Below are 18,384 nucleotides of genomic sequence, written 5' to 3' on the forward strand. Positions count from 1 at the left end.
CTCATTATATCCTTTTAAATTCATTTGAATTTCTTAATCTTCTAAGATTTCTTTGAAATGTATAGCTTAATTCTGAGTGTATTTTCCTTTCAAATGTTCACCAGGCTCAGTCTCAAGGAGCCATTACATTTAAAATTATACCCAGTGTGAAGGAAGAAATGCCAATGAAGGAAGGCAAGGTAAGCAAGACTATTTCAGAAGCCATGGCAGTAACTGTTGTGATGAGGATATGTATTTTTTGCTTGGATGACAGAACCAAGAATGTGATTTATACCTGTAGACTCAACTTTTGTAACGTGACAGTATTGTACATGTATTGAAGTGTACACTGTACATGACAGCACACTGTACTCTTCAGTACACAGGTGCTGAATTTATGAGTGGGTGTAACATGGTTCTTGAGCCTGAACTCTCGGCTGTGTAGTTGACAGGTAATCTTCCACCTTTTGCAAGGACCTGGCTTGGTTCCAATACTCCTTCCATCGTTCACAAACTAGAAGACACTTGATAGCATCTTGGTTTAACAGTATCTTCTCCTCTGTTCCTCATATGGGCACACTGTGCACCTGCCAAGTCCTGCTTGCCTTGAGTCACAGAGCCTTTGCTCCACTGAGACTGCAGTTGCAGAAGCAATGAGTTGAACATTCCCATATGAACTTCCAATGCTAGACATCCATAAGGATGTTTTGCAGAAGTAAATATTTACGTTATTTAGTTCAGTGGTTTTGAACAGTAGAAACAGAAGAGGAAGGTACCTTTGGATTGTATTTAATATTTGATTCTAAAGATCAAACTGTTTGTTCCAGATGTTTATCAGAGCCTTATTTGACTATGATCCTAATGAAGATAAAGCAATTCCTTGTAAAGAAGCTGGACTTGCTTTCAGAAAAGGAGATGTCCTTCAGATCATGAGCCAGGATGATGCAACCTGGTGGCAAGCCAAACATGAAGGTGATGCCAATCCCAGAGCAGGCTTGATCCCTTCAAAGCATTTCCAGGAGAGGTGAGCTACTGAGAAGCATAATTCCTTTATTTTTTGCAGTAAGAGAAGAGACTAATTGGTGAGTTGTTAAGTTAGCATAATTGGCATGTGTAATACTCATAGATTACATGGGTACAATAAACGTGCATTTGCAGCAGGACAACTAACTTGGAAACATGTTGCTGACATACTCTGGATTTCCTTACTTCTCTGGCTAGAATTAATAATGACAAAACCTGATAGGATTACACTGATCCAGACTGAAAGAAAAAACATATGGAAAATAGCAAATCAGTATCTGCATTCACACTGATGTACTATGCAGGAATAAGAACTGCAGCAGGTTTTGGAGACCTTACAAAAATTTTAGGCAAGATTTAATTTTTTTAGATTGTGAATAGATTGCATTGTTTTAAGTTAATTTCTTATAAAATCTTCTGTATATTTTGCAATAGTCTCATGATATTAAGTGTTTATTAATCCCAAATTTGCAGTGAAAACTGAGGAGCTTGTGTCTTTTCCCCACCACCTCCCATTTTATAGGAGATTTGCATTAAGAAGACCAGAAGTGCAGGTTCAGCCACTGAAAATTTCCAACAGAAAATCATGTAAGTCTGTTAACCTGGAATAGAAATAATACTCCACCTCTCTAACTTTTTAAAATAGCAGTTTGTTTCACCTACAGGATGCATTTCTCCCAGGCACAACGGCCTCTTGATCCCGTTGTCTGAGTAGAAAAATAAATATAAATAATGTCGTTAAAAGCTTTAAAAGAAGCTAGAAATATTCCCAGACCTCTGACTTTGTTTTTGAAGTACTGAGCGCAATTAATATTTTGATATGTAGTATTTCAAAGGTTGAAGAGTATTCTTTTCCTGTTGAAACAGTACAGAATTGGCTCATCAGTTTATGTAATTTGGACTGCATCAACACAGTGAAATTTATAGAATAAGATGAAAGGTCTGATGGTCTCCCCCTCTCTACCCCATATAGTTGATAATTTTTTGTGTTCGATGAAGCAATAGAATTTTTAAAAAGTCAGGACATTGAGTTCATTGATACACATTCACAGAATCGCTTCTTACTGCTTTTTAAACAAACTCATCCTTAATAGTCTGTTTTTAAATATGGTAATTGCACAATATAAGAAAAATAACCTCAAAGAAAGCACATACATTGAAACAAATATTTTTCTTCACTGGAATTTACATCAACATCTGTTTTAAATATTATTGCATATTTTACTTGACCTGTTATTTCTTTCAGTTGTACAGGCTCATAACAAAGTGGGCAATGTAAGAAACTGTCATGCTACAGCAGGATCTAAATCTTAAATACAAACATGATTGTGAGTTCAACTAGAAGTATTCAGAAAGTGGTCTAATATTTTCAACCACCTTTCATTATCTAACAATGAAAGAAAAAGTATGGATACTATGGCAGACAGTGGATGCTGGCACACTAAGTGCCAAACTAAATGCTTTTGACTTTAAAAACTCCTCACCAAGGTTTCTGTTGCAATTTTCCTAACTTCTTGCTATGGTTGTTGTGTTCTGAAGCTTGACAATAACAGTTATTTTTCTGATAATCTTCAATTTCTATCTTCCACTCCATTTCACTGATTGTGTGCCCTAATACTATTGTTAACTCCAAAGCCCTTGACTAGTGTTGTGATTACAGTAACAGACATTACAATTGCACTATAGCTTTTCTCTTTTACATAGATCTTAGAAACAAGAGGAGCTTCTCCAGGTTGTAGTAAATCTGTTGTTTTTCTAGGTCCTAGGTCAAGTTGCTCTGCCCCAGTTTTGGAAAAGTGTCTGATCCCAGGGTATAGCTATTTCTCTCTGCCCACTGTTCTTGAATCTGGATAATACACTCAACAAGAGCCTTCAATTAAGGTGGCACTGGTGCTTTTGAAGAGGTAAATCAGCTGCTGCAGCAACACCTCATGAATCCTTTTATAGTGGACTGCATCTTTCTAGTGACCTTCAAGTGAAAGTTTTTACAAGATGCATCTCACCCTCCCAAATGGGCAGCCTGAACTGGATTGGGAATTTCCAAAATTACAACCCAAAGAAGACCCAGAGTACAATGCCTACTGTTGTCTCTGCTTTTTCCACTGACTGCCTTAACTAGCTTGAACAGGGAGAAGAGTTCCTCTCTTTCTCCCCTTGCCTTTAAAATATGACAGAGCATGAGGGTCAAGCAGTATGCCTATTACTGTTCTCTCTTGGAATTTCTTTGAACAAAGCAAGTCTCAGCTAAATACCATCTAGAAGGCAATGGTGCCTCTTGAAGGAGGAAAGACTGCAGATGTAATGTAGGTTTGTCATTCTCTCTCTTCCTTTTTTCTTAAGACAATCTTAAGACAATCTGCTGCTATATCTGCCAGGTTTTCTTGGGAATAGGGGAAATGCTGTTCTGAGTAGAGATTCATCCCTTTGTTCAAAGACTAAACATGTTTTTAGTGCTGGGAGGGAATTCAGATCCTTCATAGAGAAGACATTTTAAAGATCAGAATTTAGCAGTAGGAAAAAACATTGTGTCTAGGATGTTGCTCAAATTGCTCTCAGGACAACCTTCCACTTGCTTGGATTTTCAAGAAGATTCTGCTGGGAAACTCTGCACCTTTGTGATCCTTCTAAAGTTAATCAGCTTTTTTTGTGTTACCAAGCATAGCAGTGAAGCTGTGAGATACGGAGGCTGTGTCTGTATTAGTGCACAGCAATCATCTTGCCAAAACTGAGAGATGCTGGAAAATCATGCATTGCTCAGCTGAACAAATAGCACAAACAGCATTCTAACAGCACCAGAAATGTGTAAGGAAGGTGGCATAGAGAACAGAAAAGTGGAAAGAACTGCTGGGTTCAATTTTTTTTTTTAACCCATATATGAAGGTGGGAAATTGATAATGCTTGATTTCTTCAGGTTTCTTTTAATCCTTCATCTTAATACAGGATTTTCCAGTGCTTGGAAAGGTAGTTATGTGGAGAGACATGTTCTGTAGATCATCCTGAACTTGCGGTATATTGAGAGGCTACTTGCAGTTGCAGTGGTTCCCATCCAGCTATGTGACCTGAATTTTCTTAGCAGTTTGGAGAAAAAAGAGCAATTTGCCAGTTGATATTATTATGGCTTCCAAAAAAGATTAAAACCTCTTAACTTCAGGAGAGCTGCTGAGAGAAGTCCCTTTCCTGACAGAGCTGGGAGTTGCACTAGGAAGCTTTCTTGACACACGGTATATAGCCGTGGTTGTTGGTCTGCTCTGTTCAGTCAACTCATTCCACAAATCCCATGTTTTGTAATGAGGAAAAAAACCTTGATACATACCTTTGTTTTTAGTAGGGAGAATTGAGGAAAAATACTCTGTTTTCTTGAATGCCCAAAAAAATGTCAGTCAACTTAGGTAGGATTCCAGGGTGGTAGTGTCCTTGTACTTGAAAATTAATCTAAATATCAGTTAAATCATATAATATGCAAGAAGTATCCTATAACTCCCTTTTTTCCTTTCTTCTCAAGCCAGTCCTGGAACTGGAAAGGACTGTTATATTTATCTATACAAAGAGCTCTCTGAAACAATGAAGAACTATTTTTGCTTTGATAATTAAGTTGTTTCAAAACCTGAAAGGAGATAGATTCGATTACTTCTGGGAAGCCTTCTTTCTGTTTCCTATTTTGAATTTTTCACTCTTTTCAGCATAGCAATGCATGTAGTTGCTAATCTTTACACATATTTGTGTATCATACATTTGGAAGCAAAATAAAAGTGGGCTCTTTTGGTGATGATCATATGCATACCCATATTGAGGAAAGAGTAAAAAATACTTTCTACAAAACTTTTTCTGCAAGAATTATTTGCACTGAAATAAACAAACCCAGTCTAGTTCTAAGTTACTAAAAAGATCGTTTTTTAATGGAAATGACAATTCTTATTTTCACTTCAATAGCCAAGTGAACTGTTCCATTGTGTCTATGTTTAAATACACATGCCTCTCCCAGCATTTAGCCCTTTTCTTGAAAGATGAAACAGAATCATTCTCACATCGTATCCATTAAAGTGAAAAACATTTCACATGTCATGTGTACACTGGAGGAGGGGGCAGAACAGTGTACACTCCATATTGAAATCACACCTTCTCATGTGCAAATGGAGAAGATGCACATTTTGATGGTATCTGGGACTGAAGTTGAAGGAAACTGGCAATGTAGGTGGAACCTGTGCTGACAAGAGGAAGATATAGAAAAAGTAGGAATAAAAAAATAAAGGGAAAAGAGAGGAAGTGAAATTTTGTATTGAGGGTGAAGAAAAGGAGAAAGTATTGCAATAAGGGCAATGGAAGAACACATGGACAAAAGCTGCCCATAAGCCTCATTAAGCAAAACCTCACAGAGGATGGGCTTTGAAGTTCTTAGATTAATGCAATTAACAGTATTATGCAGGAGCATTGCTATAGTCACTATTTCTGCAATGGTTCAGTTGCTTGTTGATTCTGTTTAAATAAAATACTAAAATATTTACTATGTAAAAGTCTTTGAAACAGTGAATGCAAAAATTACTGACAAGAGCTCTGATCTGATTTGTTTCATTGTTGTAGAAAACCTTAGCAAGTTCAACAGTAATATTTGATGCATGAGATAAGTGGCTGTTAGTTGTTCTGACCTGCTGATAAGATTGATATATTAATTCCCAGGCTTAGGTTAGTGCAGAAGTGATGGAGGAATAACAAACCAGTGAAGTATTTTCATCATTTTTTCCATACTTAACAGCAATGACTTTTCAGCAAAAAGCAGTCTTGTACATTAATACTGTGGGGAAATGATATTGGGGAAAAAATTGCAAGAACAAGCAGCATAGGAAAAACAGTAGGAAAATGGAATGAAAGTAAAGGAACAGAGTTGCATGAGACTGTGTGAGGAGGACTAACCCTGCACATGCTGGGATGGTGAATGAGCCATATACCTGAGTGAGTGTGAGGGAGCTCTCTGGGATACAGAGGGAGGTTCTGCAGATGTGTCTGCCTACGTGCAATTGGCTTTTGTGTGTCTGAGCTTGTGAGCCACTGCTGAATGCCACCTCCGTGGAAACTTGCTCACCTGATATTCCTCAGTAATACTTAACAGCATTCCTGGCTTTAGGTGATCATCTTAGCTTGGACAGCTTGTCAGCCGGAGCTGCCTCTGTGAGTTTCTCCTGTTGCTGCATGCTGGCTAAATTGGAGTGACATGAGACTTTGTACAGGGAACAATTATTTGTTTAATAGCTCCCACAGTCTGCTAACTTCCATACAAAGACTAGTCATGCTCTGACTGCAATAGATATTGCCAACAGGTTTGGGCATTCTTGCATGTGTAGCTTACTTTAGTTTGTAGGCAAAAGTGATAACCTAGTGTTTTTTTAAGGGAAAAGATTCTTTGAATAACAACCAAATAACTTACTATTCTGCAGTTGTTATAAACTGCAATAATCAGGCAAGAAATTATATTCCTTCAGTATAATTTTGGTTTCACAGTGGTTACTGTGTTTATTCTTATATTACGTATGTGTTGTCTCTGATGAAAATGACTGGTAACTTTATATTTTATACTAGTGTGGCCTGTAAGCTCTGTCAACTTGTGCACTGTGTTCATATGTATATGTGTATACCCATACCCTGTGTGTACAGTTTAATATATATGTAGCATATATGACAGAGTTGTTCAGAGATGTCTTTTCCATGAAAATACATTCGTTCTATGTACTTAATGCTAAATGTAAACGCTTACTGTGATAAAGCCATCATCATATAGTTTTTCTAAGACTTAAAACCCATTTTACTTTCAATTTTGATTTATGAGATATGATTGGCATTGTATGAGCAAGAGGAAGGACTTAACTGCAGCCAAATGGTGTTCATTCAAACGAGATGTAACCCAGTTTAGCCATAGTTGGGTGTCTTTTGAATTGAAGATTATGTTCTGCCAACAAAAAAATTTAAACAGGCTAAAAGAATAAATGCTTTGTACTGCTTGTATTTGAAGACCAAACATTTAGGATAAATGTATAGTAGGATTCTTTGTGCTTTTTATAATTGCTGCACAATCTTAACTCTGCCTTTCTTCTCAGTATTTTTCTGTGTTCATATTTGAAACTTGATTGCCCACCTGCAGGTAGTTACAAGTACAAACAAAAAATAAACCAGACCTATAGAGTTAAATTAGCACATTAGCATTTTTGTTCAGAAGTTTCCTGTCCTTACAAATCTTAACTTCCTGCTACCACAGAGAAATTAAGGAAACCTGAAGCTGGATGACATTTGAGTCAAGTTCACATGAGACAGAACTGGAAATGGATCTGTCCTTCACTGCAAGACTATCCTTCTTCATTTTCCAAATTATCTTTGTAGAGATATTATTATCTGATTGTATTAAATTTGATCATCTTAAATTTCCTATTGCATGAACATAAGTTATCATTCAATCTACAAAACTCCAGAGCATAAAAACCTGCAAAATAGTATAAATGTTGATTGCTATGTGGGGCTGTTCATCACTAAAAAATGAAGAGTGTTTAATATATTCACTGTAATGCTAACTATGGTACATCACAATTTCTTGCTTACTAAAGTATAGTTTAAGTAATAATGCAACTTGCTTGTGATAAGAAACTAGAACAGAGCTGCTGGATCAAATTTTAGATTGAGAAACATTTAAGTAAAATTGCTTGCTGGAAATATTTTTGAAAGAAAGTCAAGAAAAGCAAAATATCTTAATCTGATGCTGGGCTGTTCCAAAGAGTTGAGAATGTTCTTGGAAGTGGCTCTGGTTTTAAGCTTCCTAAGTAGTATAATTTAGGTGAGGCCCCCAAAAACCTAATCTTGATTACATTTCAGTTAAAATACATACAAAAACACAGTGTATATGATACTGGTTTTCATTGTTATAGTTTAGCATTATTTGCTACACTGAAATCTTTCTAAAATGAATAAAACCACCTAAGCTTCCATTGCGCTTGTGTTTCCTATTTCTTTTTTCCCATTTGTCTTGTTACAACTTTGTTGTCATTTCATAAACCTGTTTCATGACTATTTTCTTTGGAACTTCCTCTCCCTTCTTACCACAATACATTTAATTGGTTGTATTTCTTCTTTACTCAGTGTTTTATTTGTTCCATGTTGCCTTATGGTTTGGGTTTGTTTTTTTTTTTTTCATTTTGTTACTGCTCTTGTTTTCCTACTTCCCATCAGATTTCCTCCTCTTTAGACTTTGACCTCTTTCAGTCTTTGATTTGTCCCTTCCAGCTGAAGACCTTTCCTTTCTCTGCCCACTTCCATTTAGTGAAACTGTATTTGCCCCAGTTTTTCATGTCTCAAAACTTTGGAACTTTAGGCACATACTTGCTGCATGCATACAGCTGCTTCAGATGCACAGAGCTGTATTTAGTAGTGCATCACAATACAAAGTTTCCTGGCAAGTAACCTCTGACTTTACTAGGGATAGGCAAGAGCTCTGGTAAAGGTCCTTGTAAAGTTCAAACTGGAAGCTACATGCTGATAACTGTTTATAGCTGCATTAAGCTATGAAAACCCAGTGATTTCCAAGATCTTTCCATTATATATTTTCAACCTTAAGAGTAGCCCAAGAAAGTTAAGAGCAGTATTAAGAAGGAAAATTTTTAACAAAACACAAGAAGTTCAGAATGCCTTTATCTCAACATTAAACCTCAACTTGTAGATGTTTTGGCTTGTGCTTTCTGGGTTCAGCTGACTCACTTGGGAAGCCTAATGTCTTTCATTTATGGATGACCATGTTCCCTTTCCTGGCAGGGGTAGCCCAGAAGCCTGGATTCCTTTGCGTGTTCTCAGCCCTGATGCTGTAACTCCACCATGTACCACACCTGCAGGACTCCTGTGAGGTCTGCAGTGGTCAGGGTTGAGCGAGTACAGACCTCTGTCCATGTGTACATAGCGACCTCCTTTGCTCCTGGTCTGGGTTTTCATGTTCATAAATGAGGGTTTACATGTTACCAGTGTGAGAATACCAGACAGTATTTTAAAATGCACAGTCATTAGTTAAGTCAAATAACTTTGTTGAATTCAAGAAACTTTTAAAATCTATTTATATGAATTGGCCTTGAGCATTAGTGACTTGTTTTCAGGAGATACATTGCAGTCTACTGAAAGTCATGGAAATGGAAATGCAGAAAAATTTGTCGTACATCACAGAGAAGGAGAAAAGAGTTAGTACCTGGAAGCCAGCCTGCCATTCTAGATCCAGCTTTAGGCCATTTGTCAAGAACTGGGAGCTTATAAGCTCAAGAGAGAAAAATGGATCCAATGCTTTCACCTTCAACTCACAAAACTGGCTACACTCTTTTAAGGCACCAGATGTGGTCAACCAAGGAGTGTTCACCTTAGAGGACTTCCCAGCCAACTTAAACCATATGGTTGCCTTGACCGTAGAAATAAACTTTAAATAAGGTTCAGAAAAGTTTTCCAAATTAATATTTTAAAATGTATGTCCTCAAGAAAAATGGTACCAAAAAGTACAAAATAGTATTTTTCCTGTGGCAGAAGAGACTGTTATGTCCATTTCATGACATGAAATGAGAAGAGCTCTTCCATGTGGACGTACATGCTGGAGAATTTTGACCTAGCTTTTGTTTTGTACATTAGTTATGCATAAAAGATTGTAAAACAGCTCTTGAATAATTTTTCACATTTTGAGAAAATACATGCTTCACGGAAAGTCTTTAAAATTATTATATTTTAGGCCTATTTATTCACATTATAAATTTGAATGAGAAGTAGATTGTTAAATCTCTCTATAAATCTTAACCTTAGTATATAATATCTTTGTGAACAAAAAATTCATTATATTTATCTTGCTTTTCTGTATAACCCTAAAGGTGATAACAAAAATATATGTTTTCTACTATCAAGGCAGCAGAAATTTATTGATTCACTATAGGTACGGAGAAAGTCTTATGTAGATCTATTAAATTAGGATAATGTCAGAGAAGAGATTATAAGAGTATATGAATTCTTTCAGCAGGTTTTCAGCTGCAATTGTAGACTCTCCAAAAAAAAAGAAAAAAAAAAAAACCATAGCCAAAAATCCTTTTCAAAATCCATCTTGAAGGGCAGTCCCAGCTCTTACTGTAAGTGCAGAAAAATACTAAGATCATGTTCATGGTAGTGATTCTTAGAAATTCTAGGTTAAGACTGGTTAATTGGAACTAACAAACTTTGCATTTAATACCGAAGAGATCTTCCATGACAATGGGGTAAGGTTATTTCTATCAAATGAATAGTGGAAGAATCACATATGGGAATTTAAAGTGCACATAGTATTTCAATGCCTTTTTACATCCTTTTCTGAGTGTAGTTAAACTCACTACTGGTATGTTGGTATATGCCTCAATATAATAGGTACTGTCAAGAGAATTTGAGAGTAGCTTACATACCTGAATTTTTTCCTATTTATGAAGTATTAAACAATAATACTTTGTCTTTTTGGCTGTTCTAAGATGAGGAAGCGGTTGAGTGTGGTAGGTGCATTTTTCTTCTTCGATTTAACTTTTCTTTCTTAAGTTATGTTTTCACTCCATTTAATGATTTCCTTTCCTATTTCTCCTTTGTGCTTCTCAGAGGAAATTGAAGGTACATGTATAAAAGTTTCCCTGAATAGCCCAATAATTTTATTTAGAGAACATGTGTTTAGAATTAAATTGAATATAGTCCAGTATTTCTAGGAGATGTTATACATATGATGCTTTTATATTGCCGCCAAATACATTGAATCATGTTTTAAAGTAGATAAAAATACCAGAATATTCCTAGTTGCTTCATTTAATGATCAGCAATTTGAACTGCTTTTTTAAACTGCTTTCTCTCTCCTGAACTTCTGCAAGATATGTATAGAAAAGCAGTATGAAAGAATAATACTGGCAGCACTTGGGTGGGCTGGGATGGAGAGAGATGGTTCCGAGTTAATTACATGGCCATGAGAGGTCTTGAGCTTGTAACTAATACTGACAGACTATTTCTCTGAAGTGGTAGAAGGTTCATCTATGTGGTGTCATTGTTACTGTTTTCCCTCTGAGTTTCCCTCTGAGTGTAGCCAGTTATTGTTATGTTTGCAGCATATGTTAAAGTAATAGCAGCTGATCTCTTGTGTTTTTTTGTTTGGTTTCTTTGGTTTGGGTTTGTTTTGTTTTTGTTGTTTTTTTTTTTTTACTTAAGAGGCTTTTGTTTATAAAAGCATTAGAAACTGTAGCTCATATTTTTGATCAAAGGGCCTCTGGCATGTAAAAATATACATTATAGCTATATTATATTAAATGAGAGGATGTGTTTTTGATCAAAAACCTTTCTGTCTAATCCAGTGAGCCAAAACATAAAGCTAAAGTTTGATAATGTATAGTTTACAAAAAAGTTTGATTTACATCAAATTGTTTTGCTTTAAGTGGCATATTTTCTATTAACTGATAAAACGTGAATAATACAGTGTTAGAATTTTTTTTAGAATGTTTGTTGTCATCACAACTTTTGCTTGAAAAGGTAAAAAGATCAGTGTGCATGCTGCAAAATCCAAGAATATCTCCAGCTAAAATATAAAACAATAGATATTGTTTTATGTTTTTGAACAAATGGCTTATTGAAGGCTTTTTAATGCTATTCTTTGTACAGTTGTCATTTTAAAAATAATTTCTTCTGTATTTTTTGCTGGGCTTCTAACTATTCTGCTTTATTTCTTGGCTCTTATTCTGTATGCTTTTACCCTTCGTCCAGAAGATGCTGAATGTGCTGGTCACAACAGTGGATCCTATCTAGGTGAGCAAGTAGTTACAAAAGACAATTTTGTTCCTTTCTTTCAGCTTCTTTTCCCTGGAGCTACTGTGTCCACTTTGCTTTTGGGGGTATTCTGCATACAAATGTCCTTACTCTGCATGACAGATGCATGAATGTTAAGGTTTTAAATATGGCTCATTGGATTTGACATAAAGGGTTTATGTAGTGTATGCATTTACCTGGTTAAACATAGGCTAATAAAATACTGATTGACCTTAAAGTCAAAATTTTTAAAGTACGTGAAGCAAGCTATGTGTTTAATGAAACAAAAAGGTTGCTGTATCATAAAAAATTATTTAAAGACACTCTAAAGGTTTTATTCAAGTTTTGTGTACGCATTTTTTCTTTGTACATGTCTATCTAACCATTTTGGAAGGATTCAGTAAGAATACAGAGCAAATTTGCAGTCACCATTTTTTTTTTTTCCACATTACAAAATATCAGTCATAATAACTCAGTAGCTTAAATTTAGCTTTAAAGCTGGTCTGAGCTCAATGTATCATTATGGGGAATGGGGAAGAGGAGGGGCAAAAGTCCTTCGGCTTCATTTTCAAGATTCCAAATTTCAAACAAAAGTAACATTTAAAAAAGGTGACTGTTCCATGATATGTTTCAACTTTTTAATTTGTGCCATTTTGAAACCTATCTAAAAATATTTTAGTTGAAGCTGTCCAGAATTTCTGCCAGCTGAAGGATGGCTGGAACAGATTTTGTGGCAACCAGCCCTTTTCCCAAGACTTTCGTCCTCCTACTGCAAGAGGAGTGGGGAGAAACTTGTCAAAGTACTTTAGTATTTCCAAGCCAGTGGGCTCACTGAAACATCCTAGACCAATTGGAAATTGGAGTTGTTTTCACATTGTGCTTTAATGGTTTTAAATGTGGTATATAATCTACATCAGGTACACACAGAGTATATCATTGAAAGAACTCTGACCTGTTTACAAAACCTTAGTGTGGTATAATTCCGTCCTGTGCTTGTGGAACTTGTGAGTATCTGATCATGCTGAAAATACAGTTCTTACCTTTGTTAAGTAATCAACTAAGTTCACGTTGAATTGCAATTGTATTGAAATATTGTGTATGTTTGGCAAATGATAATTTGGTTGTGATTCCAGATGAAATTAATTTTCCTTATCAAATAATTTCTTTGAAACATGAGAAACATGAACCGTTCCCCCACCCCCCCACCAAATCCTTTCTTTCTATATGTAAATACATACTTCATTAATTCTTAGGGTGAGACTATCATGGTTTTGCAATCAGATCTTAGTGGGCTGCTGCTTTATTTGAGAATGAAGGTAGCAAAACAAAATCTACATTTTCTAGGTACTGTAGCCTTTTTCACTGGAACATTTTAGTCCATAGTTACCAAAAAGACATGACCATTTTAGGAAGGAGGCATCTTGAGGAAGAAGCTACTGTTGTCCCAGAAGCAAAGAACAAAATATCAAGATGCGTTGTAGTTTACTTAGGCAAAACTTGACAAAAATTATTCAGAATTGCTAAGTACAGTTCAGGCAATGGTTTCTTTCTTGAGAGTTTCCATGTAGTGGAATGTCAGCAGTCCAGAGATGGTACCTTCAGCCATCTCATGCTGGGTGTGTGGTTTTGGAATGAGATGTCAGAGAGGAGAGTCAGAAGGCAGAAAAACTAATGTTAGGACCAGTTTTGGGCTAAGGACACATATTCACTGAGTGTGAATAAGTAGCTTTTTGGCTTAGAAATTAGAGGTTCCTTGGAACTCTTCACTAAGAATAATTTGTTTAAAATTTTCCTATCTTAAGAACAAGCAGGTAGGCTTTTGACAGTTGATGTTATCATTCTTTTGCATGCAACAACAGGACACAGTGATTTATAATTCGATCACTCTGTGAACACCCGACCCTCTCTGAAAGGATATGTACTTCACACACATACAAGGTCGTCATGAGGAGCACAAGAGGAAACTGTTCAGAAGGCAGAATGTCTGAACCATTTTGGGTCAAATCTTTTATATGCAAGGCTATACTGCTATTAATTTGAACCTTCTCCTCTAAAGTGACTCAGATAAATTTAATGATTTTTCACCAAATTCTAATATTTAAGCCACAGTATGGTATTGTATGTTTCTGCTGTAATTTCCTGAGGAATTGCTGAGGAAAACGTTAGGAGTTTGCCTTTGCCAAGCTTAAATTCTGGTTACATTGCTTGAACCTTTATGAACATACAATAAATATAGATGAATATCATCTGTTTACTATTCTCAATTTTGTCTTTAAAATCCAGACATAATCTAAATTTTTATTAACCCTGTCTAAATGTGCAAGCTGGGAATCAGTCCAGAAGCAAGCATAGTAAGAAGTCTGCTCTGTGTTTGTGCAGTTCCTGTGTAACAATAGAAATCCTCAGTATACAAGCCAATGTAAAAAGAATACCAATATTTTGGGAGGAAAATAATATCCAGAAATATCTAGTAAAAATACTATGTTTATACAAACCTAGATAATGATCATGGTACCAAACTTACTTTTGTCAGTAATATGAATACAAAAGGTGCTCTTAAATGCATTTACAATTAAATAGAAGTTGTTTACTCAATATGAAATTAAATTCAGTGAAGAACATATGTAATTTAAACATGTACTTAAGCACTGATTTTAATGAATGAAAAATAACAAAAGTCCATGTAAGTGCTTTATAGCATTCTGGAGTCTTACTTGTGAATTTATGAAGGATGCACGAATTTATATTTTATTATTTCCTGTTAGTGTAGTCTGTCTGAATTTGAGAAATTAATTTTCTGGTTTTATTAGTATATTTGGACTGAAATTTACACAACATGGTTGAAATCTCATTCTTCAGAATTCTGTCATTAAATGTAAATAAGCACAGCTATTTGCATCATCATCCTTTTAAAATATTGCAAGGCAGGCAGGTTCACACATGGTGTGTTTTCAGTTTGGATTCTGTGTGAGACCCCAGTGGATGTCTCTGTGTAAGTGTAAAGATGTTGTTCCGAGATGACAAAATGTATACTGCTAATGGTTAAATCAAACTTTTCTGCTAAGGTGTTTTTTTCATTCTTAGAGATCTAAGTGATTTCTCTTTGATTGTTGGACCTTAATTAAGTTTATTAGTAATGATTTTTTATTTCATATTGAGAAGTATAAGTTTTGAAGACATCAGTAGTTTGAGAACATTTGTTCTTAATATTTTCTACCCAGAGCCTGCTCTTATTTCACGAAATCTGTTACATTCCAACAGCAGTTTATGGGTTTGCATGTTCAGTAAGCTCCTAGACGTGTAGCTGTAACCAGTGAGCTGGTGCAAGCTTCTCAGTGTTCAGGAGATTATGTCACTTTAGTGATAGAATTTTCCCCTTTTATTTTATAGTCTGCATACTTGGCAGCTAAGGTTAATCTCTGCTGATACCCATATTCCACAGACAGCGTAGCCTGCAGCTCCTTTCATATTCATCAAGGTTTATATTATCAAATATTCTAGGCAAGCTATACATTTTCCTTTTGTTCTTTATAGAAATTTACTTTTAACCTGAATCATTTCATAGAAACCTTTTCTGCTGCATATTAGTATTGGGTTTGATTCTCTGTAGTAATCAGCACTGTATTTTTAATGATGTTCTATTGTTAATTTAAATATATGAAGTTTGGTTTTCATGTTTTCAAAACTATAAAATATGCAAACATTAGTAGAATATTTTTTGCCTTTTAATAGATGTTTTTATTCCTTAAAAGTACAACATTGTTTCAGTTCAGTTTAATATTTTTGTGCAGTCATAGTTCCCAACATAAAATGCAATTACAAATGCAGACATTCAATAGAACATATTTTTTAGCATTTCTATAAAACAGCTTCTAGGTCACAGTAAAGTTAAGCCATATATGAGAGGACATATAATGGCAGATGGTGAGCAATGAAGATGCTTTCAGGAATGCAGCAGCAGTATCACAGAAGTGTTGGATATATTTGAAACATCCTTCCTCTTGGAACCGTATGTTTTCCTTGGGTTTAAATGCTATTTAAAGCAAACTTTCTTGAGAGTCTGTATGGGCTATTCAGATGGACTTTGAAGAACAGTTTGAAAAACTTTCAAATGAACAATAGTCATAAAGTGGTGAAGCAAACAGCTATCACAAACTTTTAATAGTCAGTAGTTTCACAGAGCATCTTCACCAGCACACTGCAGAGAAGCCAGCCTTACTCTGGTTTCTGTTTTTCTCATGTTTGTTCTTTTTAATTAGTATATTTTATTTTCTGTAATGTCTAGGTTCTGGTTGAACTTCTTGTTGAGCTTTCTTAATATCCATTAAGACAATATTACTATTTTACCAATTAGTTTCACTGGCAGAAATCTCAAATATTTTATTCAAGGAAACACATGTTAGCAGCGGAATCATATCACCTGACTCTTTGTTATGTTTTCTGTGGAGCCTTTGTGAAAGGGACAAATCAGCCTGAAGACAGAGCCTGAAAGATTTTCTCCTTTTTTCAAGGAGTGGAAGAAATAAAATTCTTAAATAATTTACCACCTGATAGTTTGCTAATGAGATCTGAATAAATTGGTTGGAGAAAAGAGGAACAAGTTACAAATGTTCTTACCAAAACCTAAAAGTGGAGATTGAATTGATAGGAAGATTTTGCAGAAAAAATACTTTTCCTAAAGATTGCACAGTTCGCCATTTAAGTGGAGGTTGAGAAGCTGTTCTAATGGCATTTTGAGACAGCTGATCAGGGGCATGGAGCTGTTGTTAATTGTAAGGTTAACACCAAACTGGAATGGAGACCATTGATGTAGCTTCATTTGATCATTATTCTTACTTCTTTACCTTTTCCAGATACATGGATTCTTAGTCATGTAACAAAGCTCTTAATTTTATAAACCATTTAGTAGTCAATGGTGAAGAATTAGTCTTTATTTTTTCTCTATTTTTTGTTTTTCCATAAAATAATTATAAAGGAAAAAAATGCAACAAACAGAATAATTTTCAGGGTTTTGGGCAAATTTTTTTGTTGGTGTTTGGGTTTTTTAAATCAGGAGCATTTTAGATGAGGCCTCAGGAAACTTGTAACTTACTTCATGTGTCTGTAGTCTGTATTGCTAAAGCTACTTTTAACCTTTCTTTATATAGCTGTCTATACACTTAGGCATAGTTGTGATCAAGAGAACATCCTTGTGTCGTGATGGACTTCACCTTAGGGCAGGCAAGATCTCCCAGGCCCTCTTGTGGGTGTGTAAGCTCTCCAATAGAGCATTTCTGTTTTTGACTGCAGTCACTTCAATGTCAGTGTTATTTAAATAATAAAATAACATAACCTAGTCTATTTCATTATGTTTTCATATCTCATATTTTGATATTTTTTCTATGTCAGTCCACCTCCTACTTAGTCTAGACTAGACTGTACTTCTTAAAAATATCATCTGCCCTTTCTGTGGGTGCTAGCTCTTCTCCTTTGTCATAGATTTTCAGTTTACTTATTCATATTTTGAATATAAATGGGTTGGCATCATGGTATTCTCAAACAATTTTTTCTTCACCTTTTGTGTTTATGCTTGTGTTGTAGATTCCCACAGGTATAGGGGCTGACATCAATTAAATAACTTTGTTAACATCCTCTATGGTCTAGGTTCTGTGATGATTTATGTTCAATGAAACTGTATGTGTGCAAAAAGCTAAGCCTATAACTTAGCCTTGTAGCATTTTTCTTTAAATCTGGTGCTAAATATTTGCAGAACTGAATCTTGAACTTGTACAATATTAGCTTTGAAGAAGAAATTATAATATGACTACTTCTCAAACACCTAAACATAAGTGCTATTATAAGAATATGAAAACATTTTGCTGAAAATCTGGGGTCACCAAAAGTTTACACATTTACTGTCCCATGAAGTGTTCTGGGGAAAAAACACCAACAACTTTTCCAGTATTTAAAGTATAGCTTGTGTTTTACTCTACTACCACCAGACAGTGAAATCAGCTTTGCAGTCTTCGCAGTCTTTCCTATACTTCCTTATAGAATAAAATCAGTGTTGTAGAGATACCAGTAAAATTTAATGTAATGCAATATAAAGGATTTATTTTAAAAACTCTAAGGTAATCATTAACAGAGGACTAAATTAGTTTTTAACATGTAGTGTAAAATGGGTTTTTTGTGCTGTTCTGCTTGAAAATGCCAATGATTTTCTCCTTTGAGAGTGCTTAAAAGCTATGGGAAATTCCATGTCTTCTTGTCGTGGCACAATAGATACCACACAGTTGATGCAATTATAGATTTAATAGCAATATTAACTTTTAATTTCATAATATGGATACTGTATTGTCTAAGATGTTTCTAGTAGTTTGTAATTTAACTATGAGTGCTTGGATTGACTATTAAACATACTCAGGAAAGGTTTAATGCACTTTTTTAATACGCCATCAGCATGGAGCTAAGCACAAGAGAATTGTTCAAGGAGTTAATTCTCATAAATCCATTCAACCACCAGATGTGTTTCTGTCCTATGCTGTATTTGATGTCTGTGTGCCATGGTGATTTAATAGACATGCATTAGATGTGGTATGAGACTCCAGC

General features: G+C 35.2%; 1 protein-coding gene across 1 annotated transcript in view; it reads left to right on the forward strand.

Moving 5' to 3' along the window:
- The window catches only part of MPP7 (MAGUK p55 scaffold protein 7), a 146,565-nt gene that overhangs the window by 111,547 nt on the left and 16,634 nt on the right, over window positions 1–18,384 (forward strand). The window contains exons 10-12 of the mRNA XM_053990825.1: window positions 105–179; window positions 807–1,003; window positions 1,526–1,590. Of these exons, the coding sequence (XP_053846800.1) occupies window positions 105–179; window positions 807–1,003; window positions 1,526–1,590 (337 nt within the window). The remainder of the gene's footprint in view (window positions 1–104; window positions 180–806; window positions 1,004–1,525; window positions 1,591–18,384) is intronic.

Source organism: Vidua macroura, chromosome 1 (assembly GCF_024509145.1).
Source record: "Vidua macroura isolate BioBank_ID:100142 chromosome 1, ASM2450914v1, whole genome shotgun sequence".
Taxonomy (NCBI): domain Eukaryota; kingdom Metazoa; phylum Chordata; class Aves; order Passeriformes; family Viduidae; genus Vidua; species Vidua macroura.